Source organism: Tachyglossus aculeatus, chromosome 11, assembly GCF_015852505.1.
Source record: "Tachyglossus aculeatus isolate mTacAcu1 chromosome 11, mTacAcu1.pri, whole genome shotgun sequence".
Lineage (NCBI taxonomy): Eukaryota > Metazoa > Chordata > Mammalia > Monotremata > Tachyglossidae > Tachyglossus > Tachyglossus aculeatus.
Genome location: NC_052076.1, coordinates 33,524,679 through 33,546,269, shown reverse-complemented (window position 1 = coordinate 33,546,269; position 21,591 = coordinate 33,524,679). Strand labels below are relative to the sequence as shown.

Sequence of the window (21,591 nt, the reverse complement as noted above, 5' to 3'; positions counted from 1 at the left end):
CCCCAGACACTGATGACCAGAACAGATGTAGGCTTGAGTACTGATGACGATGGCAGGGAATTTGTCTATTATATTATTCTCTCCCAAGCGCTTAGTACAGCGCTCTCTACACAGTAAGCGGTCAATCAATACGACTGACTGAAGACACTCGGAGGGCAGAGAAGGCAAAGTGGGCCTGTTTTAGGAGGGAAGAAGAGTTAAAGGGAAGAGAAACCTCACAATTTAAACCTGAACCATTTGGGGAACCTTAAATTTCCCCCCCTTCTGCAAAGTTGTTTTCCTGCCTTGCAGTTTGTGTTTAACAAAAAAAAACTTTCCCAGTGCAGAATGTACCACACGTAATCCCTGAATGATTAAAGGCTCCTGTTCCCCGATTAACTTCACGAAGGATGTTAACCTCAAAAAGGTATTTCAGTCTGACCTGAAATTCTTGACGCCGTTTCCAAAGGGAATAGCGTTTTCTTCCAGCTGGGACCTGGACCAAAAAGTTCCGCCTCTCTACGCTCTGCCAGCCCTTAGGCTGGCACAGCGGCTTTGGAAAAAGTGGCCGGGCACTTTCATGGAGAACTTTCCTCGGTCAGGGTAATGCTCTGGTCAAGCGTCATCTCCCGAGCGGCCAGAGAAGTTTAAGCAGCCCCCGTAAATTTCAGAAAGGACAAAGTTGTTTTCCTCCCCTATCTTCCACCCTCAGTTGTTCCGACTTCAAAGGTCTGTTAACTTCACTTCTTTTGAGAAGTTTTGAAATATTTCCCTCCCATTATGAAAGGATTCGGATGGCTGCACCTTGAGATTTTTTACAATCCAGGCCCTTGATTATTTCTCGTGGATCCATACGGAACTTTAACTTGAAAACTCAAAAATTTTAAAAATGTCCATCACCCGGGGTGGGGGGACGCTGGTTGAGGCTCGATGTTTCAAAATCTGAACGGGCCCAAAAGGTGGAACGAAAATGAGATTTCTTAAAAATGCAGTAAGCCAGTGGTTTATATCTCTCTGCTGTAATTATTTTCGGGTAAATAAAAAAGGACCGAATGAGCTTGGCAGACTTCACGTGCTGGGAGTGGGGGTGAGTTGAAGATATTCCATCGGGTGTTCAAGCTACCTTTTCAGACCTGCCTTCAAACATTTCCCGCTTTAAGGTTGAAGTAAGTTTCCGCTTCTTTATAGGGGAGCATTAGGGGTGAAGGTCTCCCTCACATGGCTTAGCAATCATCACTCTGAAACCTGGGATCTAATAGATTTTGTATCTATCAGTATGTATGGTCCCTGCCTGGGTGTTTTTAGACCCACAACACCTCTTCCTCATTACCACCCTAAAGTGAGAGATAAAGTGGGTTCTGCTTTTCCCCAGCTTTGAGTCAGATGACAAGGGCACAGGGTATGATTTTTTTGAGGGGAGAAGTGAGTTTCAGCTCATCCATCTAATTGCTTTGGACCTCACCCAAGGAGACCGTCAGCCCCCTGATCTTCATGAGGTTCGGCCTGCTCCGTACCCTTTCCGGGGAGTTAGGTGAGTCCTCTGTTTGGTCTTGGGGAGAGGAGAGGATTTCAATATCCCTCATATCCTCCGGGAAGGTGTTTTATTTAAGTCACAGCTCCCTATTTTCCCCAGAGGGGAACAACTGCCTTGCCCCTTCCTCTTGACCAGGGTGAGCCTTTAGAAGGGGCTCAGTCGCCATCTTTGCCCCCCAGTACCGACTGGGCTTTTTCCCCTCAAGGGGAGCCCCAATACTGGAGGCTATTTCCCTATAAATGGAGCTCCCTGCCTCCTTCAGCAGGGAGCCATCCCCAACTGCCATTCTCAAAAGGTCCTCCACATAATAATACTAATAATTATGGTATTTGTTGAACATTCACTATGTGCCAGGCTCTATACTAAGCGCTGGGGTGGATACAAGCCAACTGGGTTGGATACAGTCCCTATCCCATGCGGGGTGCACAGTCTCGATCCCCATTTTCCTGATGAAGTAACTGAGACACAAAGAAGTTAAGTGACTTGCCCAAGGTCGCACAGCATTTCATTCAATTGTATTTATTGAGCGCTTACTGTGTGCCGCCATTCTCCTCCATGGGGAGGTGGGGTTCCACCACCCCATTTCCCTCCTCACTGAGGAATGCGGCCCTCATGCTTCCCTTGAGTGAGGAACCCCATTCTGCCCCTCAGCCACCATTCCCCCTTTTCCCCCCTCATTGAGGAACACAGCCCTCATGCTTCCCTTGAGTGAGGAACCCCATTCTCCCCCTCAGCCACCATCCCCCCTTTTCCCCCTCACTGAGGAATGCGGCCCTCATGCTTCCCTTGAGTGAGGAACCCGATTCTCCCCCTCAGCCACTATTCCCCCTTTCCCCCCTCAGTGGGAGTCCCAACAAACATCTTTCTTCTTCTTCTTCAGTTCTTCTCCCTCATTTCCCACTCTCCTCTAGATTATAAGGTCGTTGTGGGCAGGGAATGTGCCCTACCAACTCTTTAGGGCCCCCCATCTCCCCCTCAGCGAGGACCCCTTTTCCTGATCCTCCCCCTCAGAGGGGTGTCCCGTCCCCCCATTTTCCCCTTCAGTGGGGAGACCCTCCCCTCTACTCTCCCTCTCAGCGAGGACCCCCGTCCCCCCATTTTCCCCTTCAGTGGGGAGACCCTCCCCTCTACTCTCCCCCTCAGCAAGGACCCCTTTTCCTGATCCTCCCCCTCAGAGGGGAGCCCCGTCCCCCCATTTTCCCCTTCAGCGGGGAGACCCTCCCCTCTACTCTCCCCCTCAGCAAGGACCTCCTTTCCTGATCCTCGCTCTGAGGGGAGTCCCGTCCCCCCATTTTCCCCTACAGCGGGGAGACCCTCCCCTCTACTCTCCCCCTCAGCGAGGACCCCTTTTCCTGATCCTCCCCCTTAGAGGGGAGCCCCGTCCCCCCATTTTCCCCTTCAGCGGGGAGACCCTCCCCTCTACTCTCCCCCTCAGCGAGGACCCCTTTTCCTGATCCTCGCTCTCAGAGGGGAGTCCCGTCCCCCCATTTTCCCCTACAGCGGGGAGACCCTCCCCTCTACTCTCCCCCTCAGCGAGGACCCCCGTCCCCCCATTTTCCCCTTCAGCGGGGAGACCCTCCCCTCTACTCTCTCCCTCAGCGAGGACCCCCGTCCCCCCATTTTCCCCTTCAGAGGGGAGACCCTCCCCTCTACTCTCCCCCTCAGCGAGGACCCATTTTCCTGATCCTCCCCCTCAGAGGGGACCCCCGTCCCCCCATTTTCCCCTTCAGCGGGGAGACCCTCCCCTCTACTCTCCCCCTCAGCGAGGACCCCTTTTCCTGATCCTCCCCCTCAGAGGGGAGCCCCGTCCCCCCATTTTCCCCTTCAGCGGGGTGACCCACCCCTCTACTCTCCCCCTCTGAGGGGAAGCCCGTGCCCCATCACCCCCTCAGTGGGCAGCTCCGTCCCCCCGTCCCCCCCTGGGCGATGCCACGCTCCCCTTCCCGCCCCTCGGGGGGTCGCGTCCCCCCTGGTTTCTCTGGAGGCCGGGGCGGGGGCCCAGCCGCCGCCATCTTGAGGGAGAGGAGGAGGAGGAGGAGGAGGAGGAGCCGCGGTCGCCGCCATGCGGGGAGGCAGGGAAGGAGGGAGGGAGCAAAGGAAGGAGGGGGCAGAGGAGCGGAGGCGGCTCGGCCCGGTCGGTGGCTTCAACGGCGCCATGAGAGCGGGGAGCGGCGGAGGTGGGGCCGGGGGTCTGGGCGGACGGCTGGGCCGGGCCGGAGGGGGAGCGGGCCGCGGTTAGGGAGGATCGCCGAGGGGGCCGAGGGCCCCCAGGGCCGGCCGGACGGACGGGCGCGCAGGCAGGCGGAGGGTTTCGGGGAGGAAGGAGCCGCCGCCATCTTGGGAGCTTCGAGTCAACAATAAAGGGCCGAGGGAAGCGGGCGGTGGCGGGGGCCCTGGCAGGCCCGAGGAGCGGGTGAGGCGACGGGGCCGGGTCGGGGGGCCGATGCCAGCTGGGCACGGACCGACGGATGGAAGGACGGGCGGACGGACGGGGGAAGGACAGGCAGGCAGGCAGGCAGGCCTGAGGCCTAGTGTGGCCCTCCAAAGGGCGGGGAGAAGCCTTAGCGTGAGGGCCGCCCGGAAGGCCTTGGGGGGGGGGGGGGGGCCGGGAAAGCCGGCTTTGGGGGGCCACCTTTGGGCTTTGGGGGGCCCGCACTGCCCGCCCACTCGGCCTGCCCCGTGTGGCGCAGATGGCAGCGCGGGCCCCCCGCCTCTTTTGTTCGCAAGGCCGGACCCCCTCACCTCGGGCCGGACAAAAAGGGCCGGCCATCATGGCGGGGGTGGCGTTTCGGGGCCCAACCCGTGCCATTTGCCAATCCCCCCCACCCCACTCCCCTGGAGGAAATGGGGTGATGAACTCCGCACGCGGCTCCTCCCCGCCCTCCCTACGTTTCCTTCGTTGGGTTGAAAAAGGCAGAAATTTGCCAAACCCCAAACCGGGGGTGGTGGTGGGGGATAGGCAGGGGGGTGTGTGTGTAATTGTGTGTCGGTGTATTGGGGAGGGGGGAGGCAAGCGGTGTATTTGTGTGTGTGTGTGTGTGTGTGTGTGTGTGTTTGGGGAAGGGGGGGCTGGTGCAGATATATGCCTACCCCCAAACCCGGAGGGGGAGGGCGGTTGTGTGTGTTGTGTGTCGGGGGGGGAGGGGGAGGTAGTGTATTGTGTGTGTGTTTGGGGAAGAGGGGGGGGCTGGTGCAGATACTTGCCAAACCCGGAGGGGGAGGGCGGTTTTGTGTGTTGTGTGTCGGTGAGTCAGGGAGAGGGGAGAAGGGGAGGCAAGCTGTGTGTTTGGGAAGAGGGGGGGCTGGTGCAGATATTTGCCGACCCCCAAACCCGGAGGGGGAGGGCGGTTGTGTGTGTGTGTGTTGTGTGTCGGTATGTCAGGGAGGGGGGAGAGGGGGAGGCAAGCAGTGTGTTTGGGGAAGAGTGGGGGCTGGTGCAGATATTTGCCAACCCCAAACCCAGAGGGGGAGGGCGGTTGTGTGTCGGTGTGTCAGGGAGGGAGGAGAGGGGGAGGGAGGTTGTGTATTTGTGTGTGTGTGTGTTTGGGGAAGGGGGTGGCTGATGCAGATATTTGCCAACCCCCAAACTCGGAGAGGGAGGGCGGTTGTGTGTGTGTTGTGTGTCGGTGTTTCAGGGAGGAGGGGGGGGGGGAGGTAGGTTGTGTGTGTGTGTTTGGGGAAGGGGGAGCTGGTGCAGATATTTGCTAACCCCCAAACCCGGAGGGGGAGGGCGGTTGTGTGTGTGTTGGTGTGTCAGGGAGGGGGGCGGGGGGGTAGGTTGTGTATTTGTGTGTGTGTGTTTGGGGAAGGGGGTGGCTGGTGCAGATATTTGCCAACCCCCAAGCCCGGGGCGGGAGGAAGAGGGGGGAGTGTGTGTGTGTTTGTTTTGGGGGAGGAGAGGGGTTGGTGAAGAAATTTGCCAAACCCAGGGGAGGGAGTGGGGGTTGGTGCAGAAATCTGCCAACCCCCAAACCCGGGGGGCGCTGAGTTAGAGGGGTGTGCGAGTGTTTTGGGGGAGCAGGAGGAGGAGGAAGGGATTTGGGGTCCAGACGTCCAGGTCGGGAGCAGCTGCAGTGCAGTTCCCGGGCCCCTGGAGCCCGAGCCGGGGGTGGGTGGGTGGGTGGTTCCCGAAGGGGCACCGTGGGGGGCCGAGCCTCTTTCCACTTTGCTTTTGAAGGTTTGGGGGGAGAACCCCTCTCCCCCCCAAAAGGGGGACGATTCCCCGTTTAAAAGCCGAGGTTTCTAATCGTTTCACTTTGCGCCGACCACCTCTCTGAGCCACATCTCTAATACATATCTGCAGGAAAGGAAGCCAAGTTGGCCTTTTGTTTGCCTGCCCTGTAAGAACTTCGTTTCTTTCACTTTAAACGAGATTTGACCTTTGGGTTAGCAGAGCCTAAAGACAGATCTGTTTTTGGAGGGGAGATGCACTTAATTAGTTTACTTGAGATGTACCTAATTAGTTTAAAATACTTGAGGGTTGCCGTGGATTTCTGTTTTTTTTCCTAAAGTGCCGGGCCTGCTTTGAACTTGGCGTGTATGTACAAAACAAGGACCTTCGGTTTGTTTTTACTAAAGGGAAACATTTTTATTTTCTTCTTGTTTGCTTTTTATGTAACTTGTACACTTTCATATTGGGCCTACCTCCACGGCATTTCAAAAAAGGTCTCCCTTTACAGTGCGACTTTTAAAATCCAGAGCTTGTGATTTCTCTGGTCCTTTTTATGAATTGTTGGAGGAAGCGATTTAAAAGGCCCCAAAGCGCAATATAAAAAATAAACTTCTTTCTGTGGAATGTGAGTCCTGAGCCACGATAGCCGGGCTTTCCAGTTTCATGGGCAGGAGAATATTTTTCCATATGTAGCAGAGCAGAAACTTGAAACGTGCTTAATTCTTCAAAACCCATCGGGCTCTATTTTTGGAAACCCACAGAACCCCAGCACAAATATGGCGTTTGTCCCAACTTGGTGTGTGTTTCTAGTCGGTGGCTTGTGTGGTACGTTGTGGGTGTGTGGGTAGAGATAAGGTGGATTCATCCACGATCTGTTTTGACCTAAACTCACCCAGGGTTCAGGTTATGCCCTTGAGTTTAAGTCAGTCGATTTGTAATAGTGGCATCCGTGTAGTTGGCGGTATTGTTTGTTAAACCATCTACGATATGCCAAGCCCTGTACTCAGCACTGGGGGTAAAAACAAGATCATCAGGTCCCACCCACGAGGGGCTTACAGTCTAAGCAGAAGGGAGAACAGGTATTGAATCCCCATTTTGCAGATGAGGGAACTGAGGCCCAGAGAAGTGACATTACTTGCCAGGGTTACACAGCAGCCAGGCGGCTGAGCCAGGATTCGAGCCCAGGTCCCAGGCCCGGGCCCTTTCCACGAGGCCGTGCTGCTTCTCCACATTTTAGATCTGGGTGTCGGTTGGGTTTCCTATAATTACGTGATTTTCACAGTTTTCTTTGCCCTGTTTTCCCCTCGGATTCCGATCTCCTTTTGTGTGTGTCGGAAAAATTCTCGGCTCAGGGGTTCTTACCGAGTAGAGAGCGTAGGCCTGTGACCCATCCCATCAACAAGTGTTGATTAACTTCTCTCTCTCTGTTTCAGATTGAATTCAGCTAGAACTCAACTTTGTTAGGGCTTTTTTTAAAAAAAGTTATTTCAGTGCATCAGAGCAAGTGATTACTGCCTGACCGTTCAGAGACTTCCAGGTGCTTGCCTGCATTGCAATAAAGGACTCATCTATTGAGCAAGACTTATATTTATCTCTTCATTTCGGAGAGTCTAATAAACTGTTATTACAGTTTCTGTACTGACTTTCAAACGTTTTTGAAGTCTAAAAAGAGACAGACACCTTTCGAAATAACCCAGCATGAGCACGGCCAGAACAGAGAACCCTGTTATAATGGGTCTCTCCGGTCAGAACGGACAGCTGAGGGGCCCTGTGAAGCCCAGCGGTGGCCCCGGAGGAGGGGGCACACCGACACAGCAACAGATGAATCAGCTGAAAAATACCAACACAATCAACAACGGCACTCAACAGCAAGCACAGAGTCTGACCACCACTATTAAGTAAGTACCAGCCGAGCTGTGGAATGGGCGTCTGGCGTCAGAGGGGAGATCCCTCTCGGGGGTCTCATCTGGGGCCCGCTCACCCGCCGGTGGTGTTTCGAGGTGTGATTTGTCCGTGGCGTGTGCCTGGAGGAACCCAGGGTGTTTTAAGAGCCCTCTCGGAGAGCACAGAGGTATTTCTGCTCTGGTTGGGGTGAGGCCTAAGTGGGCCCAGGATTGTTTTGCCGTTTGTGTCAATCCCTGCATCCTTTTTTCCAAACCGTGTGTCGTGTTGATTTCTTAAAGGGGGTTCCGTTCGCTCCGTGGAAATAATAATGATAGCATTTGTTAAGCGCTTACTATGTGCCAAGCACTGTTCTAAGCGCTTGGAGGCATACAAGGTAATCAGGGTGTCGCACGTGGGGCTCACAGTCTCCATCCCCGTTTTACAGATGAGGTAACTGAGGCACAGAGAAGTGGCTTGCCAAAGTCACACAGCTGACAAGTGGCGGAGCCGGGATTAGAACCCACGACCTCTGACTCCCAAGCCCGGGCTCTTTCCACTGAGCCACACTTCTTCTCTCCGGTCCTGAATCTCAGTCCGGGTCCCTCACCTTCTCGGCCTCCGTTTGTCCTCGGGTTCAGACGACGCCCTTCTCGGACGCTCTGCTTGGAAAGGCCTGTGAAGGAATGGTAGAGGAAGTGTAAATTTCCCGCGGCCCTACTGTCGAGGAAAACGTTTTTCCCTTGCGCTTCGTATCGATATTTCTTTTCGGAACGAAGACGCCGGGTGATCGAGAGCCTTGGCGACCATTTCCCAAGTAATCCCAGAGCCCTGAGTTTGTTTGCAAAGCTCCAGGGACGTGCTTTGTCTTTAAAAGGGAAAACTGCGGAGAGCGACTCCGCTTTTTTCTCTCTTGAGTAGGCGCTCTGAGTAAAATGAGCACTTGCAGTGGTAACGGGCAGTTTTGCAAAGGAGTGTATCTTCTAGTCCTTGAACCTAGGAATCCTTTGTCGTCCTGTTTTCGTTGGGCGGGAAGAAGTGCGTGGTGGAGTCAGTCAGCAAGTACTTACTGAGTACCGTCAGGCTGTAGAACGCTGAACTTGGGGAATTCAGCTTCGGGATGACTTCTGGAGACCATGAGTCCTCTCTGAGAAATCTCAGTGACTGCAGCTTTTCAGAGCATTAACTGTTTCGGCTGAAGTCTGTCACCAGTCCGTGTCCCCCCGCCCCCCCCGGTGAATTAGGTTCAGTAGGAGCCCAGGTCTTCCTGGGGCCTAAATCAGGATGGAGCATAATAGTGGTGGTATTGGTGAAGCACTTATTGTGTGCCAAGCGTGGTACAAAAAGCCGGGTTAAATGCAGATATCATCAGGTGAGGTGTTGTCACGGACTCGTGGGGCTTGCAATTTTTTGTGGAACTCCAGTGGGGTCTGCAGCTTGAGCAGGGTCGGGGAGAATCCCCTCCCTGCCTCTAGTTTAGGTATCCTCCAGATCTAGGACAGATTCCCAGACACATTCAAAAATGACTCTGGAAGTCCTGAGGAGGGTCGGTGGGATGCAGAGCTGGAAAGGGAAGGGTTTCTTCTTGACCCCCTACGTTGCCCCTTCCCCTGGGTGCAGAAACCCCTTCCCCTTTTTTAATTTTTACCGTTTTATTTTTTAAAGAAAAGCAGCATGGCCTAATGAATAGAGCACGGGTCTGGGAATCAGAAGGGCCTGGATTCTAATCCCAGCTCCAGTCTGCCGTGTGTCCTTGGGCAAGTCACTTCACTTCTGGGCCTCAGGTACCACAGCTATAAAATGGAGATTAAGACTGTGAGCCCCATATGGGACAGGGACCGGTTCCAACCTATCTTGTATCTATCCCAGTGCTTTGCACAGTACCTAGTACAGTGTAAGGACTTAAGTACCTTTTTTATAATAGTGTTCGTTAAATGCTTACTATGTGCCAAGCTCTGAGGTTGGACACAGGCCCTGTCCCACATGGGGCTCACAGTCTTATCGCCCATTTTGCAGATGAGGTAGCTGAGGCCTGAGAAATGAAGTGACTTGGCCGAGGTTATGTAAGGCAAGCGGCAGAACTGGGATTAGAACCCAGGTCCTCTAATGCCCAGGCTCTTTCCATTAGGCCACGCTGCTTCTCCTTTCTCTGGGACTTCTGGTATTGGGTGCCGGGAGTGGCCCAGGGAGGGAGGGGACCAGCTTTGAGGGTTGAGGGCCACTGAAGCGACCTGTAGGTTACGTGCCTACTGAGTTAGTGGTCAGGCCACACTGGCCCAAACTCTTCTCTGCAGTGTGAGAGATGTAGACTTGTAGGCCAGGAGGGCATGCCTGGGAAATTCCTGGAGCAAAGGGGCACCGCTCGCCTTTTTGGGAGTCAAACATTAACTCTTACAGGCTCACTCTCACTAAGGGAATCTGGAGGTTTGGGAGTTGGGTTTTCACCCAAGGCGAGTGGCTATTTCCCCCAGGCTAGGTGGAAATAATGGGAATTTTTTTCATTATATTCAATCAATCGTATTTATTGAGCGCTTACTGTGTGCAGAGCACTGTACTAAGTGCTTGGGAAGTACAAGTTGGCAACATATAGAGACAGTCCCTACCCAACACTGTGTACCCTATGGGAGAGGGCAGGACACGAGAGGCCTAGCTGAAATGGAGCACTTTTTCAGCTTCTTTGCCAAGTAATATCATGCCCTGGGATGGTGGAGATGTCTTTGAATGCCCGTCTCCAACAGTAGATATGACTCTGTAGGGAATGAGGTTCTGAATTAGTGGATCACTGGTTTATTATTGTTATATAATTGTGGGATTTAAGTGCTCACTGTACTAAGCACTAGGGTAGATAGAAAATAACCAAGTCCCACATGGGGGACCCAGTCTTAAGTAGGAGGGAGAACAGGTATTGAATCCCCCATTCATTCATTCAGTCGTATTTATTGAGCGCTTACTGTGTGCAGAGCACTGTACTAAGCGCTTGGGAAGTCCAAGTTGGCAACATATAGAGACGGTCCCTACCCAACAGTGGGCTCACAGTCTAGTCCCCATGTTGCAGATGAGGGAACCAAGGCCCAGAGAAGTTAAGTGACTTGTCCAAGGTCACACAGCAAAGTACCCAGAGAGCCAGAATTGGAACCCAGCTCCTCCGACACCCAGACCCTGCCTTTCCACATCTGTAAAATAGGGATTAAGACTCCCATGAGGGACGTGAACTGTTTCCAATCTGATTAGCCTGTATCTGTGCCAGTGCTTAGTACAGTGCCTGGCACATAGTAAGTGCTTAGCAAATACCATTTTTTTTTAAAGTGGTGGGTTGCCTGCCAGTCTTTGAGAGAGAGAGAGAGAGAGAGAGAGCCGTGGGATGACCTTAAATGAAAACAGCTAGTGTAAACCAACTCCAGCCTAGACTGGAAGCTCCTTAAGAGCAGGGGTCATGCCTTCTAACTTTGTTGTGTCCTCCCAAACGCCTAGTATAACACTCTGCCAAGAGTAAAGCGCTCATTAAATACAGGATTACAGTGATTACAGTATGTCCTCAGACTTACAACCTAATAGGTTCCTGAAAACTGCATATCACGTTGCAATACCAAGTCAGAATTTTCTCACAAGAATTGCATTGTTTCAGGATCAGTTCCTGAACCAAGGTCGGAGACCCGATCTTGGCCAAAATCACCCAGAGTTCTGAACCCAGTCAGCGTATAGATAAGTAATAACTCATCGGGTGTCTATTGAGGCGGGGAGGTTCCGAGTTCGCGTAGCCAACTTTTACTTTGTCAGAAATCTATGGGACGCCTTGACCCTTCTTAGTGACAACATCCAACCCCTGTCCCCAGCCTGTTCCCCGCTCTATCCCTTTTGTCCCCTTGAAACGTTTTCTCCCCCACTGCCCAGACCTTTAAAAATATGTTCCCTGGGGCACCCTCCCCCCAAGCCTCCACCTCTAACTCCCCCCCATCCACATACCAAAAGTAGTGCCGTAATAATATTTGGGGTTTTTGTTAAATGCTCACTGTGTGCCAAGCACTCCACTAAGCACCGGGTTGGATACGAGATCATCAGGCCCTATATGGGGCTCACTATCGAAACAGGAGGGACAACCAGTATTGAATCTCTATTTTACAGATTAAGTAACTGAGGCACAGAGAAGTTAATCAGCTTGCCTAGGGCCACACAGCAGGCAAGTGGCAGAACCGGGATTAGAACCCAGGACCTCTGGCTCCTAGGCCCGGTGTCTTACCTGGCCCTCGCTGTTGTAAAGGAGGAGCGGGGTGTAAAAAAAGCTGAAACTGGCATGATGTGTAGCTGAAACAGGCTGTGAATTTAGAAGTGTTGTAAAATATCATCTGATACAACTCGAAAAGTTGTAATATTTATTGAGTGCTTACTGTGTGCAGAGCACTGTACTAAAAGTCTAGGACTTAGCTGTACCTGTCCAGCAAGATACCTGCCTGGGACTCAGCTTGTGAGCCGTAACCAGGGGGTATAACCCCAGTGGATTTAGCAGGATGTCCTTTTTTCATTCATGTAGGTCCGCACAGTTTTCTATCTAATTTTGTTAGCTGGAGTTCTTTTAAGACTGTTTTTCCTTATGTTTTCCTTTTCTGAGTTTCCCTGTTCCCCAACAAGGAATGTACGGGAAGAACTGGGAAAGTGAGACTTAAGGGGACATATGGTATTTGTTAAGCGCTTACAAACGTGTCAAGCACCGTTCTGGGTGCTGGGGTAGATGTACTTCCCAAGCGCTTAGTACAGTGCTCAGCACACAGTAAGCGCTCAATAAATACGATTGAATACGAGCTAATGAGGTTGGACACAGGCCCCGTCCCTCATGGGACTCCCAGTCTAAGTAGGATGGAGAACGGGTATTGAACCCCCATTTTACAGGTGAGGAACCTAAGGCACAAAGAAGAGGGGTGACTTGCCCAGGGTCACAGCAGAAAATGGGCTGAGCCAGAATTAGAACCCAGGTCCTCTGACGCCCAGGCTGTTTCCACCTGGCCACGCTGCTTCTCGTGACGTCCGTGAATCAGACTCTGCTGTCCTGTAGGAGAGCCCTTTTTTCTCTGGATTTCATCATTCCAGCTTCCCTAATTCTTGTTGACCTCTGTAAACGTGCAGCACTGCTGCACCCAGAAGCGCTCAATAAACACCTTTAATTGATTACGTAAAAATGCTTCTTGTACTTATGTATCCTTCATGTCCCTTATCTCGGTCTTGTAATCCATGTCTTCTGGTCCCCCATTAGAGTGTAAGCTCCTTGAGGGCAGGTGCTGTGTTTTGTGTTCTCCTTTTTTGGGCAATTTCTCATGTGCCCAGTGAGGTGCTCTGCACCCAGCAAAGCCCTAAATAAACCCAGTACGAAGAGTTGGGGGTCTTTGCCCCCAGCCCCCCACCTCCGGGTGAGGCAGGCTGACGACTCCAGACAATGAGCGCACAAACTTGCCGGTGAGTAAGTTTATGGCACACATGGCAGTGTTTAACTTCCAGGTTTTCCTCCTGTAGACCTGGTGATGACTGGAAGAAGACTTTAAAACTCCCGCCAAAAGATCTGCGAATCAAAACTTCGGTGAGTGTGTTTTAAAACTTCGAGAGAGCGGTGGCACTCATTTAAAGAGTGGGTCATTACGTGTGCTTCGGTAAACGTGTATTTGATTAACTTGCGAATTCAAAGTGCCAAGTAGCCGCAAGAAATACTTGGTTTTTTTCCCCAGCGGGGTGCCTTCATTTTTTCAGACTCCCCATTGGTTCAATAGGAACAAGACTCGGATCATTCTTAATCAGAAAGTGATCTGAGAAGGAGCTTGGGGAAGGCCGATTCAGCGACAGGTTCAGGGCAGATCCGGGCTTGGAACTGGTTCTGGGAAGTGCAGAAGAATAAGAGGTGGCACATTTCCTGCCCACAAGAAACTTACACTCTTAAGGTGGGGCTGAGAAGGGGAAAGGGGTCAAGACTTTCCTGTTTCAGCTAAGCAACTGGATCCCTTGGGAGGCTGGCCTGAAGTGGTCTCACCATTTTGCCTTCTTCCTTGCTAGGACGTGACCTCCACAAAAGGAAATGAATTTGAAGATTACTGTTTGAAGCGGGAGTTGCTGATGGGAATTTTTGAAATGGGCTGGGAAAAGCCATCTCCTATTCAGGTTTGTCGCCTGGGGGGCCCTGGCTGCCTCCCCGCAACCTTTTCTCTCTCTCTCCTCCCTCTGGCAGGATCTGCTGGATCTGTTGTTTTGAAGTATTTTGTTGCTGTTCAAATATGGGGTCTCCAGGGCCATTGTAATTCCACTTTTGAAATGTTTTTGGCCTAACTGGTAATTGTGGCACTTGTTAAGTACTTAGTAGGTGCCAAGTGCTGTATTAAGCACTGAGGAAGATTTGTGATAATCAGGTTGGGCACAATCCTTGAGCCATATAAGATTCACAATCTGTGTTGGAGGGAGGTGGATTTAATCTCCGTTTTACAGATGAGGAAGCTGAGGTACAGAGAAGTTAAACTGACTTGCCCCCGGTCACACAGCAGACAAGTGGCGGTGCTGGGATTAGAACTCAGGGCCTCTGACTCTCAGGCCCGGGCGCTTTCCGTTTTCCGCACCTGTTCTGCCAGGCCGAAAAAAAAAACCTCGGAGTTCGCTTATCTCCCGTGTGGTTTTCGCTCCCAACAAACCTTCCTGCTGAGGTAACGTGAAAAGTGTGTGGTGAATAGAGGCCCGCGAAGTGCGCGAGGCACAAGTATGATAGGAGCACCGTTATTGGCGTTAGAAACCGAGGCGAGCCCAGCAGGATTGTTGCAATCACCTCTGCCGTTAAGTCAGTTTGGTGGAGAGAAGAAAAGGCCTTTATTGTGAAATTCTCCAGTACACAGTGAAGAGATTAGGATTCCTAATCTCACTTCAGCCCAAATTCAACCCAGGAAAGTAGCCAAGGTGGACTCTCCCAGGAGCTGGTCAGGATTAGCCTGGGGCCCTGGGCCCGGAAGAAAGGGGAATGGCCTGGGGCCGCTCTGTTTCCTTGGCTTAAAAAGAATAAATAATAAAATAATAATGGCATTTATTAAGCACTTACTATGTGCAAAGCACTGTTCTAAGCACCGGGGAGGTTACAAGGTGATCAGGTTGTCCCATGGGGGGCTCACAGCCTTAATCCCCATTTTGCAGATGAGGTCACTGAGGCCCAGAGAAGTTAAGTGACTTGCCTAAAGTCACACAACTGACAGTTGGTGGAGCTGGGATTTGAACCCATGACCTCTGACTCCAATCGTATTCATTGAGCACTGTACTAAGCGCTTGGGAAGTACAAGTTGGCAACATACAGAGACAGTCCCTACCCAACAGTGGGCTCTCAGTCTAGAAGAACGATGGCGTTTATTAAGTGCTTACTATGTTCAAAGCACTGTTCTAAGCACTTGGGAGGTTACAAGGTGATCAGGTTGTCCCACGGGGGGCTTACAATTTTAATCGCCATTTTACAGATAAGGTAACTGAGGCACAGTGAAGTGACTTGCCCAAAGGCTCACAGTCTTCATCCTCATTTTACGGATGAGGGAACTAAGGCACAGAGAAGTTAAGTGACTTGCCCATTGTCACACAGCTGACAAGTGGCGGAGCTAGGATTTGAACCCATGACCTCTGACTCCAAAGCCCGGGCTCTTTTCCACTGAGCCACGCTGCTTCTCTAATTTTTTCAAACTTCTTAGTGAAGTTTGAGGGCGCCTTGCATCTGAGGCTGGAGCTAGGTTTGGGCCTGGCAGGTGGATCCTGAGCCTACCTGCAAGGCAAGGTGAGGTTTCCGGGTTTTTGCTCCTCGCACTAATAATGATGATCGTAATTGTGTGTGGGGCGTGTTCAGCGTTTACCGCGTGCCCAGCACTGGACTAAGCGCCGGGGTCGATGCGCGATTCATCAGGTCGGAGGCAGTCCCTGTCCCCGTGGGGCTCACTCACCATTTAATGGGGCACCCGGGAGTCTGCCTTGCGTGAGTGGATTTTCTGACACCTAGGGAGGATTGCCGCCGGTTGCCTTTAACTAGACGTCGGGCCTCTAGACTATAAGCTCATTATAGGCGGGGGACCTGTCTTTTACTCTCCCATGGGCTTAGAACAGTGCTGTGCACATAGTAAGCGCTCAATAAATACCACCGATTCATTGATTGATAGGTCAGCCAGGGGTAGCAGTGGCCCTTTGCTTTGAGCCCCAAGCCGAACTGTTGGAAGCAAGGCGTTGAGGTCGTTTGGAGTTCGTTCCGTTTGGGAAGTGCCTTCTTCTCCTCATAAGACTTGTTTTCAGTCCGTCAGTGGTGTTTATTGAGTGCTTACTGTGCGCAGGGCATGGTACTAAACCCTTGGGAGTGTACAGTATAACAGAGTTGGTAGATGTGTTCCCTGCTCACATACTCTTTACAGTCTAGAGGGGGAGAGGGGCACTAAAATAGGTATGGCTGTGGAGATTTGTAATAGTAATGGCATTTGTTAAGCGCTTACTATGTGCCAAGCACTGTTCTAAGTGGTGGGGGGGCGGGGTACAAGGCGATCAGGTTGTCCCATGTGGGGCTCACAGTCTTAGTCCCCATTTTACAGATAAGGTAACTGAGGCACAGAGAAGTTAAGTGACTTGCCCAAAGTCACACAGCTGACAAGTGGCGGAGCTGGGATTAGAACCCATGATCGCTGACTCCCAAGGCTGTGCTCTTTCCACTGAGCCACGCTGCTTCTCTGTCACAGTGCTTAATACAGTACCTGGCACATAGTAAGCGCTTAATAAATACCACAATTATTGTTATTATTAGACATTCAATCGGAGAAAACTTACAAGAGGATTTAGAGGGCAGGTCAGATATCGTCACCCGTCGAACTCGGGGGCTCCGTGGAGTCCAGGGTAAAGGACACGTCCACTCTTCACTCAGTCGATCTGGGTAGGGTGAATAAAGGGTACAGATTTAAGTGCAAGGGTGAGGCAGAAGAGAGGGAGTAGAGGAAGTGAGGGCTTAGTCAGGGAAGGTCTCGTGGAGAGATGTGGTTTTAATAAAGGTTTGAAGGTGGGGAGGGAGTCCAGGACAGAGGCAAGATTCATTCGTTAATTCAGTCATATTTATTGAGCACTTACTGTGTGCAGAGCACAGTATTAAGCGCTTGGGAAGTACAAGTTGGCAACAGAGACTGTCCCTACCCAACAACAGGCTCACAGTCTGGAAGAGGGAGACAGACAACAAAGCAAAGCATGTGGACAGGTGTCAAGTCGTCCGAACAAATGGAATTAAAGCTAAATGCACATCGCTAACAAAATAAATAGAATAGTAAATATGTACAAGATGTGGGTGAGGGGTCGGAAGTGAGCTGAGATTGAGGTACAGTGACTAGTGAAATAGGCTTTCCACCTGGTTTCTAAGGTGGGGATTTTGTGGACAGCTCGGCCTGGTCCGTGGGGCTGGGGAGGGCGGCCTCCCTTCCAGATTTTTGTAAGTTTGTCAAGTCCGGCGAGGCTTATCCCTTCAAAGCGCCGCAGTGTAAACGGGGGGAGGGTTAGGGGTGGGCTTCACTCCTAGATGAAGCACCTTGCCATAGAGGGACTTTCCTGCTGTCGGCTATCACCGGCAGCGAGACTGCGGTTTTACACTCGAGTGGCGAGCAAGAAGGCGACTGTTCCTCCGGCTCGGGGACGAGGCCTCTGGGGGCTGGGGGCCATCCTCCTGGGACCCACTTTGGTTTCCACTTGTGTCAGGGTGAGAGAGCCAACTTCCGTCGACCGAGAAGAGGCAGTCTTCCCGAGCGGGTGGCACCCTGGGATGGCGAAGCGAGCCCTCGGAGCTGGTATGGGGAGCCACCCCCCATCCACTTCCCGAGTGGAAACGCCTCTGGGACCGGGGGTGAGAATGGGAGCGAGGAAAACCTCCGAGCCCGGACCGGCGGAATTCAGGGAGGCAGGGAATATAATTAGCAGGGCCGACGTTCGGCCAAGGCATCGAGTAACGCCCTGGAAATGGCACAAAGAGTGCTGGGAACTCGAGCCACGCTCAGCGGCGTGGAACCATGGCCCCGTCTTTCTGCTGAGGCTCCCTAGCTTCGCAGGAGCGGAAGCAAGAGTTGTCAGGGCTGGTGATTTCTGCAAACCCCTCAGGAAGGTGACTCAAACACAAGGTGGCACTTATATACAGATCCATCTGCCCTGCTGCGTCTCCCCTATCCATAATTTAATTTAGAGAGACAGCGTGGCCTAGTGGAAAGAGCTCAGGCCTTGGAGTTAAGGGACCTGGGTTCTAATCCTGACTCCACCACTTTCATTCTGTCGAATTTATGGAGCGCTTACTGTCTGCAGAACATAATACTAAGAGCTTGGGAGAGGACAGTGTATCAACAGCCTTGTCTTCTGGGTAACCTTGGGCAAGTCACTTGACTTTGCTGGGCCTCAGTTTCCTCATCTGTAAAATGGAGATTAAGATTGGGAGCGCTATGTGGGGTGGGGACTGCGTGCAACCCGATTATCTTGTATCTAATCCTGCACTTAGTACAGCGCTTGGCACTCGGTAAGCACTTAAATACCATTTAAAAATATATTTGTACATTATAGCGTACAAATACTAGATTGTAAAATTCCTGAGGGCAGGGTTGTGCCTGCCAACTCGATTGTATTGTTCTCTCAAGCGCTTACTACAGTACTCTCTACGCGGTAAACTCTCAGTAAATTAACATCTACTGTAAGATGGCCTTTTCTGTCTCTAGGGGAGGTTGATTCTGAGATACAAGGATAACTCTTACATCAGTGGTATTTACAGAGTACTGTACTAAGCACTTGGGAAGGTACAATACAACAATTGGTAGGCACATTCCCTGCCCACAACAAACTTATAATCTAGAAGGGGACTCTTTTCTGGGCTCCTCTGCGGGGCTGATGTCAAGTGAGCTGGGAGCCCGGGGCACGAGCTAGAATGCCACAGTTGTGGTTGCGGGTTCAAATTTTGCCAAAAATGCAACTCATTTGAATCTGCCTAGTTGAGGGCCTTGGTTGAAAAATCTCCTGGCTTTCAGCCTGGGACACCCTTTCGGGTACAAATCAACAATCTTTGGAATCAGATTTTGACTCTTGGTTGGGTGCTTTTTACAGAACCTCTCTGAAGGACGGTAAGGCTGAAACGTATCATCCTAAAATATGTTAGGATGTCGAGTGTTCTTCTCATCAGTGTGCACAGCAGTTTATGGAGTATGTAGTATTTGAGGCCACGTAGTGTGGTATCTTTTTATGAAAGTTCACTAAGTAGGTCACAAGAGACTTGGCGTGCTGCTCGAACCTAAACTGACAGGATTTCTAAAAGATGAAAGGGAACGGGGCCTCCGGGGGCTACTTGGTTGGTGGTCGGTATATCTGCGGGAAGCTGTTTCGGATCAAAATTGTAGCTGTGGGCCTCCAGAGGGGAAGTTCTGGTTCACAGATTGTGGCACTGAGGAATGACATACATAGTAATTCCCCACCAGCCCTACCTGTGGGGCGTAAGCGAGAGAACTCAGCCCTCACCTCCCAAAGGTTGAAGTTTGACGTTAAATGAAGTTAAGGAGCAGTGTGGCCTAGCGGAGAGAGCACGGGCCCAGGAGTCAGAAGGACCTGAGTTCTAATCCCAGTGCGCCACTTGTGACCTGAAGCAAGTCACTTCACTTCTCTGAGCCTCAGTTTCCTTGACTGTAGAGTGAGGATCCTGTTCTCCGCCTTAGTTAGGCCCATGAGAGACAGGGACTGTACCCAACCTAATTAACTTATAATAATAATAGTAATGATCATCATCATCAATCGTATTTATTGAGCGCTTACTATGTGCAGAGCACTGTACTAAGCGCTTGGGAAGTACAAATTGACAAATTGATGATGATGGTGTTTGTTAAGAGCTTACTATGGGCCGGGCACTGTTCTAAACGCTGGCGTAGATCCAAGATAATCAGGTTGTCCCACATGAGGCTCACAGTCTTCATCCCAGTTTTACAGATGAGGGAACTGAGGCCCAGAGAAGTGAAGTGACTTGTCCAAGGTCACACAGCAGACAAGTGGCAGAGCCAGGATTAGAACCCATGACCTCTGACTCCCAAGTCCGGGCTCTTCCCACCAAGAACAGTGTCATTCAGTCATATTTATTGAAAGCTTACTGTGTGCAGAGCACTGTACTAAGCGCTTGGGAAGTCCAAGTTGGCAACATGTAGAGATGGTCCCTACCCAACATTGGGCTCACAGTCTAGAAGGGGGAGACAGAGAACAAAATAAAACATATTAACAAAATAAAATAAATAGAATAAATAAGTACAAATAAAGTAAATAAACAAATAGAGAGTTTAATTTGCATCAGAACCACCCATTCCTCACCCAGTCTGTCCATGGCCATCTTATCCCCTGCCCCGTTGAATTCATGGGCTTTATTCTTATGCTTGATGATTCCTCCATCCCACTAAAGTGATGCCTGATGATAGTCCTGTGGAAATTCATTCAATCGTATTTATTGAGCACTTACTGTGTGCAGAGCAGTGTACTAAGCGTTTGGGAAGTCCAAGTTGGCAACATATAGAGACGGTCCCTATCCAACAGCGGGCTCACAGTCTAGAAGGGGGAGACAGACAACAAAACAAAACATATTAACAAAAATGAATAGTAAATATGTACAAGTAAAATAAATAGAATAATAAATCTGTACAAACAGGTTTTGCAAGGGCGAACGGTTTATCTGGTGCCTCTGCATGACCTCTGGCTGATCTAGATGTTTTCTTCGGTCCTTCCAGTACCCCCTTGGACTCATCTACATTTTGGTCTGTTTTATCTGTCTTTCTGGCTTCTGCTGCCTGCTCATTATACATAGAATTTCCGCTGGGCAACCATCCCTCCAACGGTGCCATGCTGAGGGCAGAGCACTGGGAACTTACCAGTAAAACCAGTGCAGACACAGTCCCTCTTGTCTCCCCATTCACCCGCCTATATGTGGCCCACGCTGCTGTCTGAGTTCCAGTGACTCCAGGTTGCCGCTTCAAGCAGCGGAGGGTTCTCATCCTGGCTCCGCCACCTGTCCGCTTTGTGACCTTGGACAAGTCATTTAGCTTCTCTGTACCTCAGTTACCGCATCTGTAAAATGGGGATTAGGACTGTGTGTCCCACGTGGGACATGGACTCTGTCCAACTTGAGTAGGAGTTTTCCCGGGGAGCCGGTGATATGGGATGGAAGGGAGTGGCTGCCCAAGTGGACCTCAGCCCAAATGAAAGCAGCCGCCTCGATTTGGGCCCGGGGATGGATGTGACCCACACTCAAGGTCGTACCCCCTGGACTCTCGCGGTACATTGGGCTCGGACAGTCCCCCGGAGTGAGCAGAGAAGGGCCGGCACCCTCCGTTGGACCGACCCAGCTTCATTAAACCAGCATCTCCTGGTGCTTGGAATTGAACAACTCCTGGATGAGAGGGAGAAAACTCAGGAACCTAGCCCCTGGTCCCTCCCCACTCAAGAGAGCCCACTGTTGGGTAGGGACCGTCTTTATATGTTGCCAACCTGTACTTCCCAAGCGCTTAGTACAGTGCCCTAAACAGTAAGCTCTCAGTAAATGCGATTGAATGAATGGATAGTAGACACTTACCAAAGGCCATTAGAAAAGCAAAGCAGTGTCCCACTCCTTTACCCACGCGGAAGCCATTTTGCATCGTCTTGTGGTCTTTTTTCCAGGAGGAGAGCATTCCCATTGCTTTATCTGGTAGGGATATCTTGGCAAGAGCTAAAAACGGGACTGGCAAGAGTGGTGCCTACCTCATTCCTTTACTTGAACGGCTAGACCTGAAGAAGGACAATATACAAGGTGAGTCGGAGAAGGGGGTCCGAGCGGTCAGTTTCCTGCGGGCAGTGTGAAAAGATGGCAGGCGCCGGGGGCGGGGGACTCCCGGCCTCTCCTTCGGTCAGCTCGGCAGAATCACCTCTCCACCGTGCGGGTGGATTGGCGCTTCCAGAAATCCACTCGGGAGCCCAGCACTGATTCCATTTTAGGCTTTCACCTCTCCCCTGCTCGGGGAAATCCACCTGCCAGCCG

At 51.5% G+C, this 21,591-nt stretch overlaps 2 protein-coding genes across 4 annotated transcripts in view; one reads left to right on the top strand and one right to left on the bottom strand.

Moving 5' to 3' along the window:
- CXCR5 (C-X-C motif chemokine receptor 5) overlaps positions 1-1,799 on the bottom strand; it is a 72,265-nt gene extending 70,466 nt beyond the window's left edge. Inside the window, exons 1-4 of the mRNA XM_038754300.1 lie at positions 1,686-1,799; positions 1,103-1,159; positions 880-921; positions 422-532 (exon numbers count right to left, since the gene is read on the bottom strand). Coding sequence (XP_038610228.1) covers positions 422-532; positions 880-921; positions 1,103-1,159; positions 1,686-1,799 — 324 coding nt within the window. The remainder of the gene's footprint in view (positions 1-421; positions 533-879; positions 922-1,102; positions 1,160-1,685) is intronic.
- A 1,813-nt stretch (positions 1,800-3,612) lies between these two features.
- The window catches only part of DDX6 (DEAD-box helicase 6), a 29,188-nt gene continuing 11,209 nt past the window's right edge, over positions 3,613-21,591 (top strand). Inside the window, exons 1-5 of one of the 3 annotated variants that reach the window (XM_038753435.1) lie at positions 3,613-3,690; positions 7,118-7,582; positions 13,068-13,131; positions 13,599-13,703; positions 21,234-21,363. In XM_038753435.1, coding sequence (XP_038609363.1) covers positions 7,383-7,582; positions 13,068-13,131; positions 13,599-13,703; positions 21,234-21,363 — 499 coding nt within the window. In that variant the 5' untranslated portion in view covers positions 3,613-3,690; positions 7,118-7,382. Of the gene's footprint in view, positions 3,691-7,117; positions 7,583-13,052; positions 13,132-13,598; positions 13,704-21,233; positions 21,364-21,591 lie in introns of all 3 variants that reach the window. The other 2 variants (XM_038753433.1, XM_038753434.1) reach the window with 2 other exon arrangements.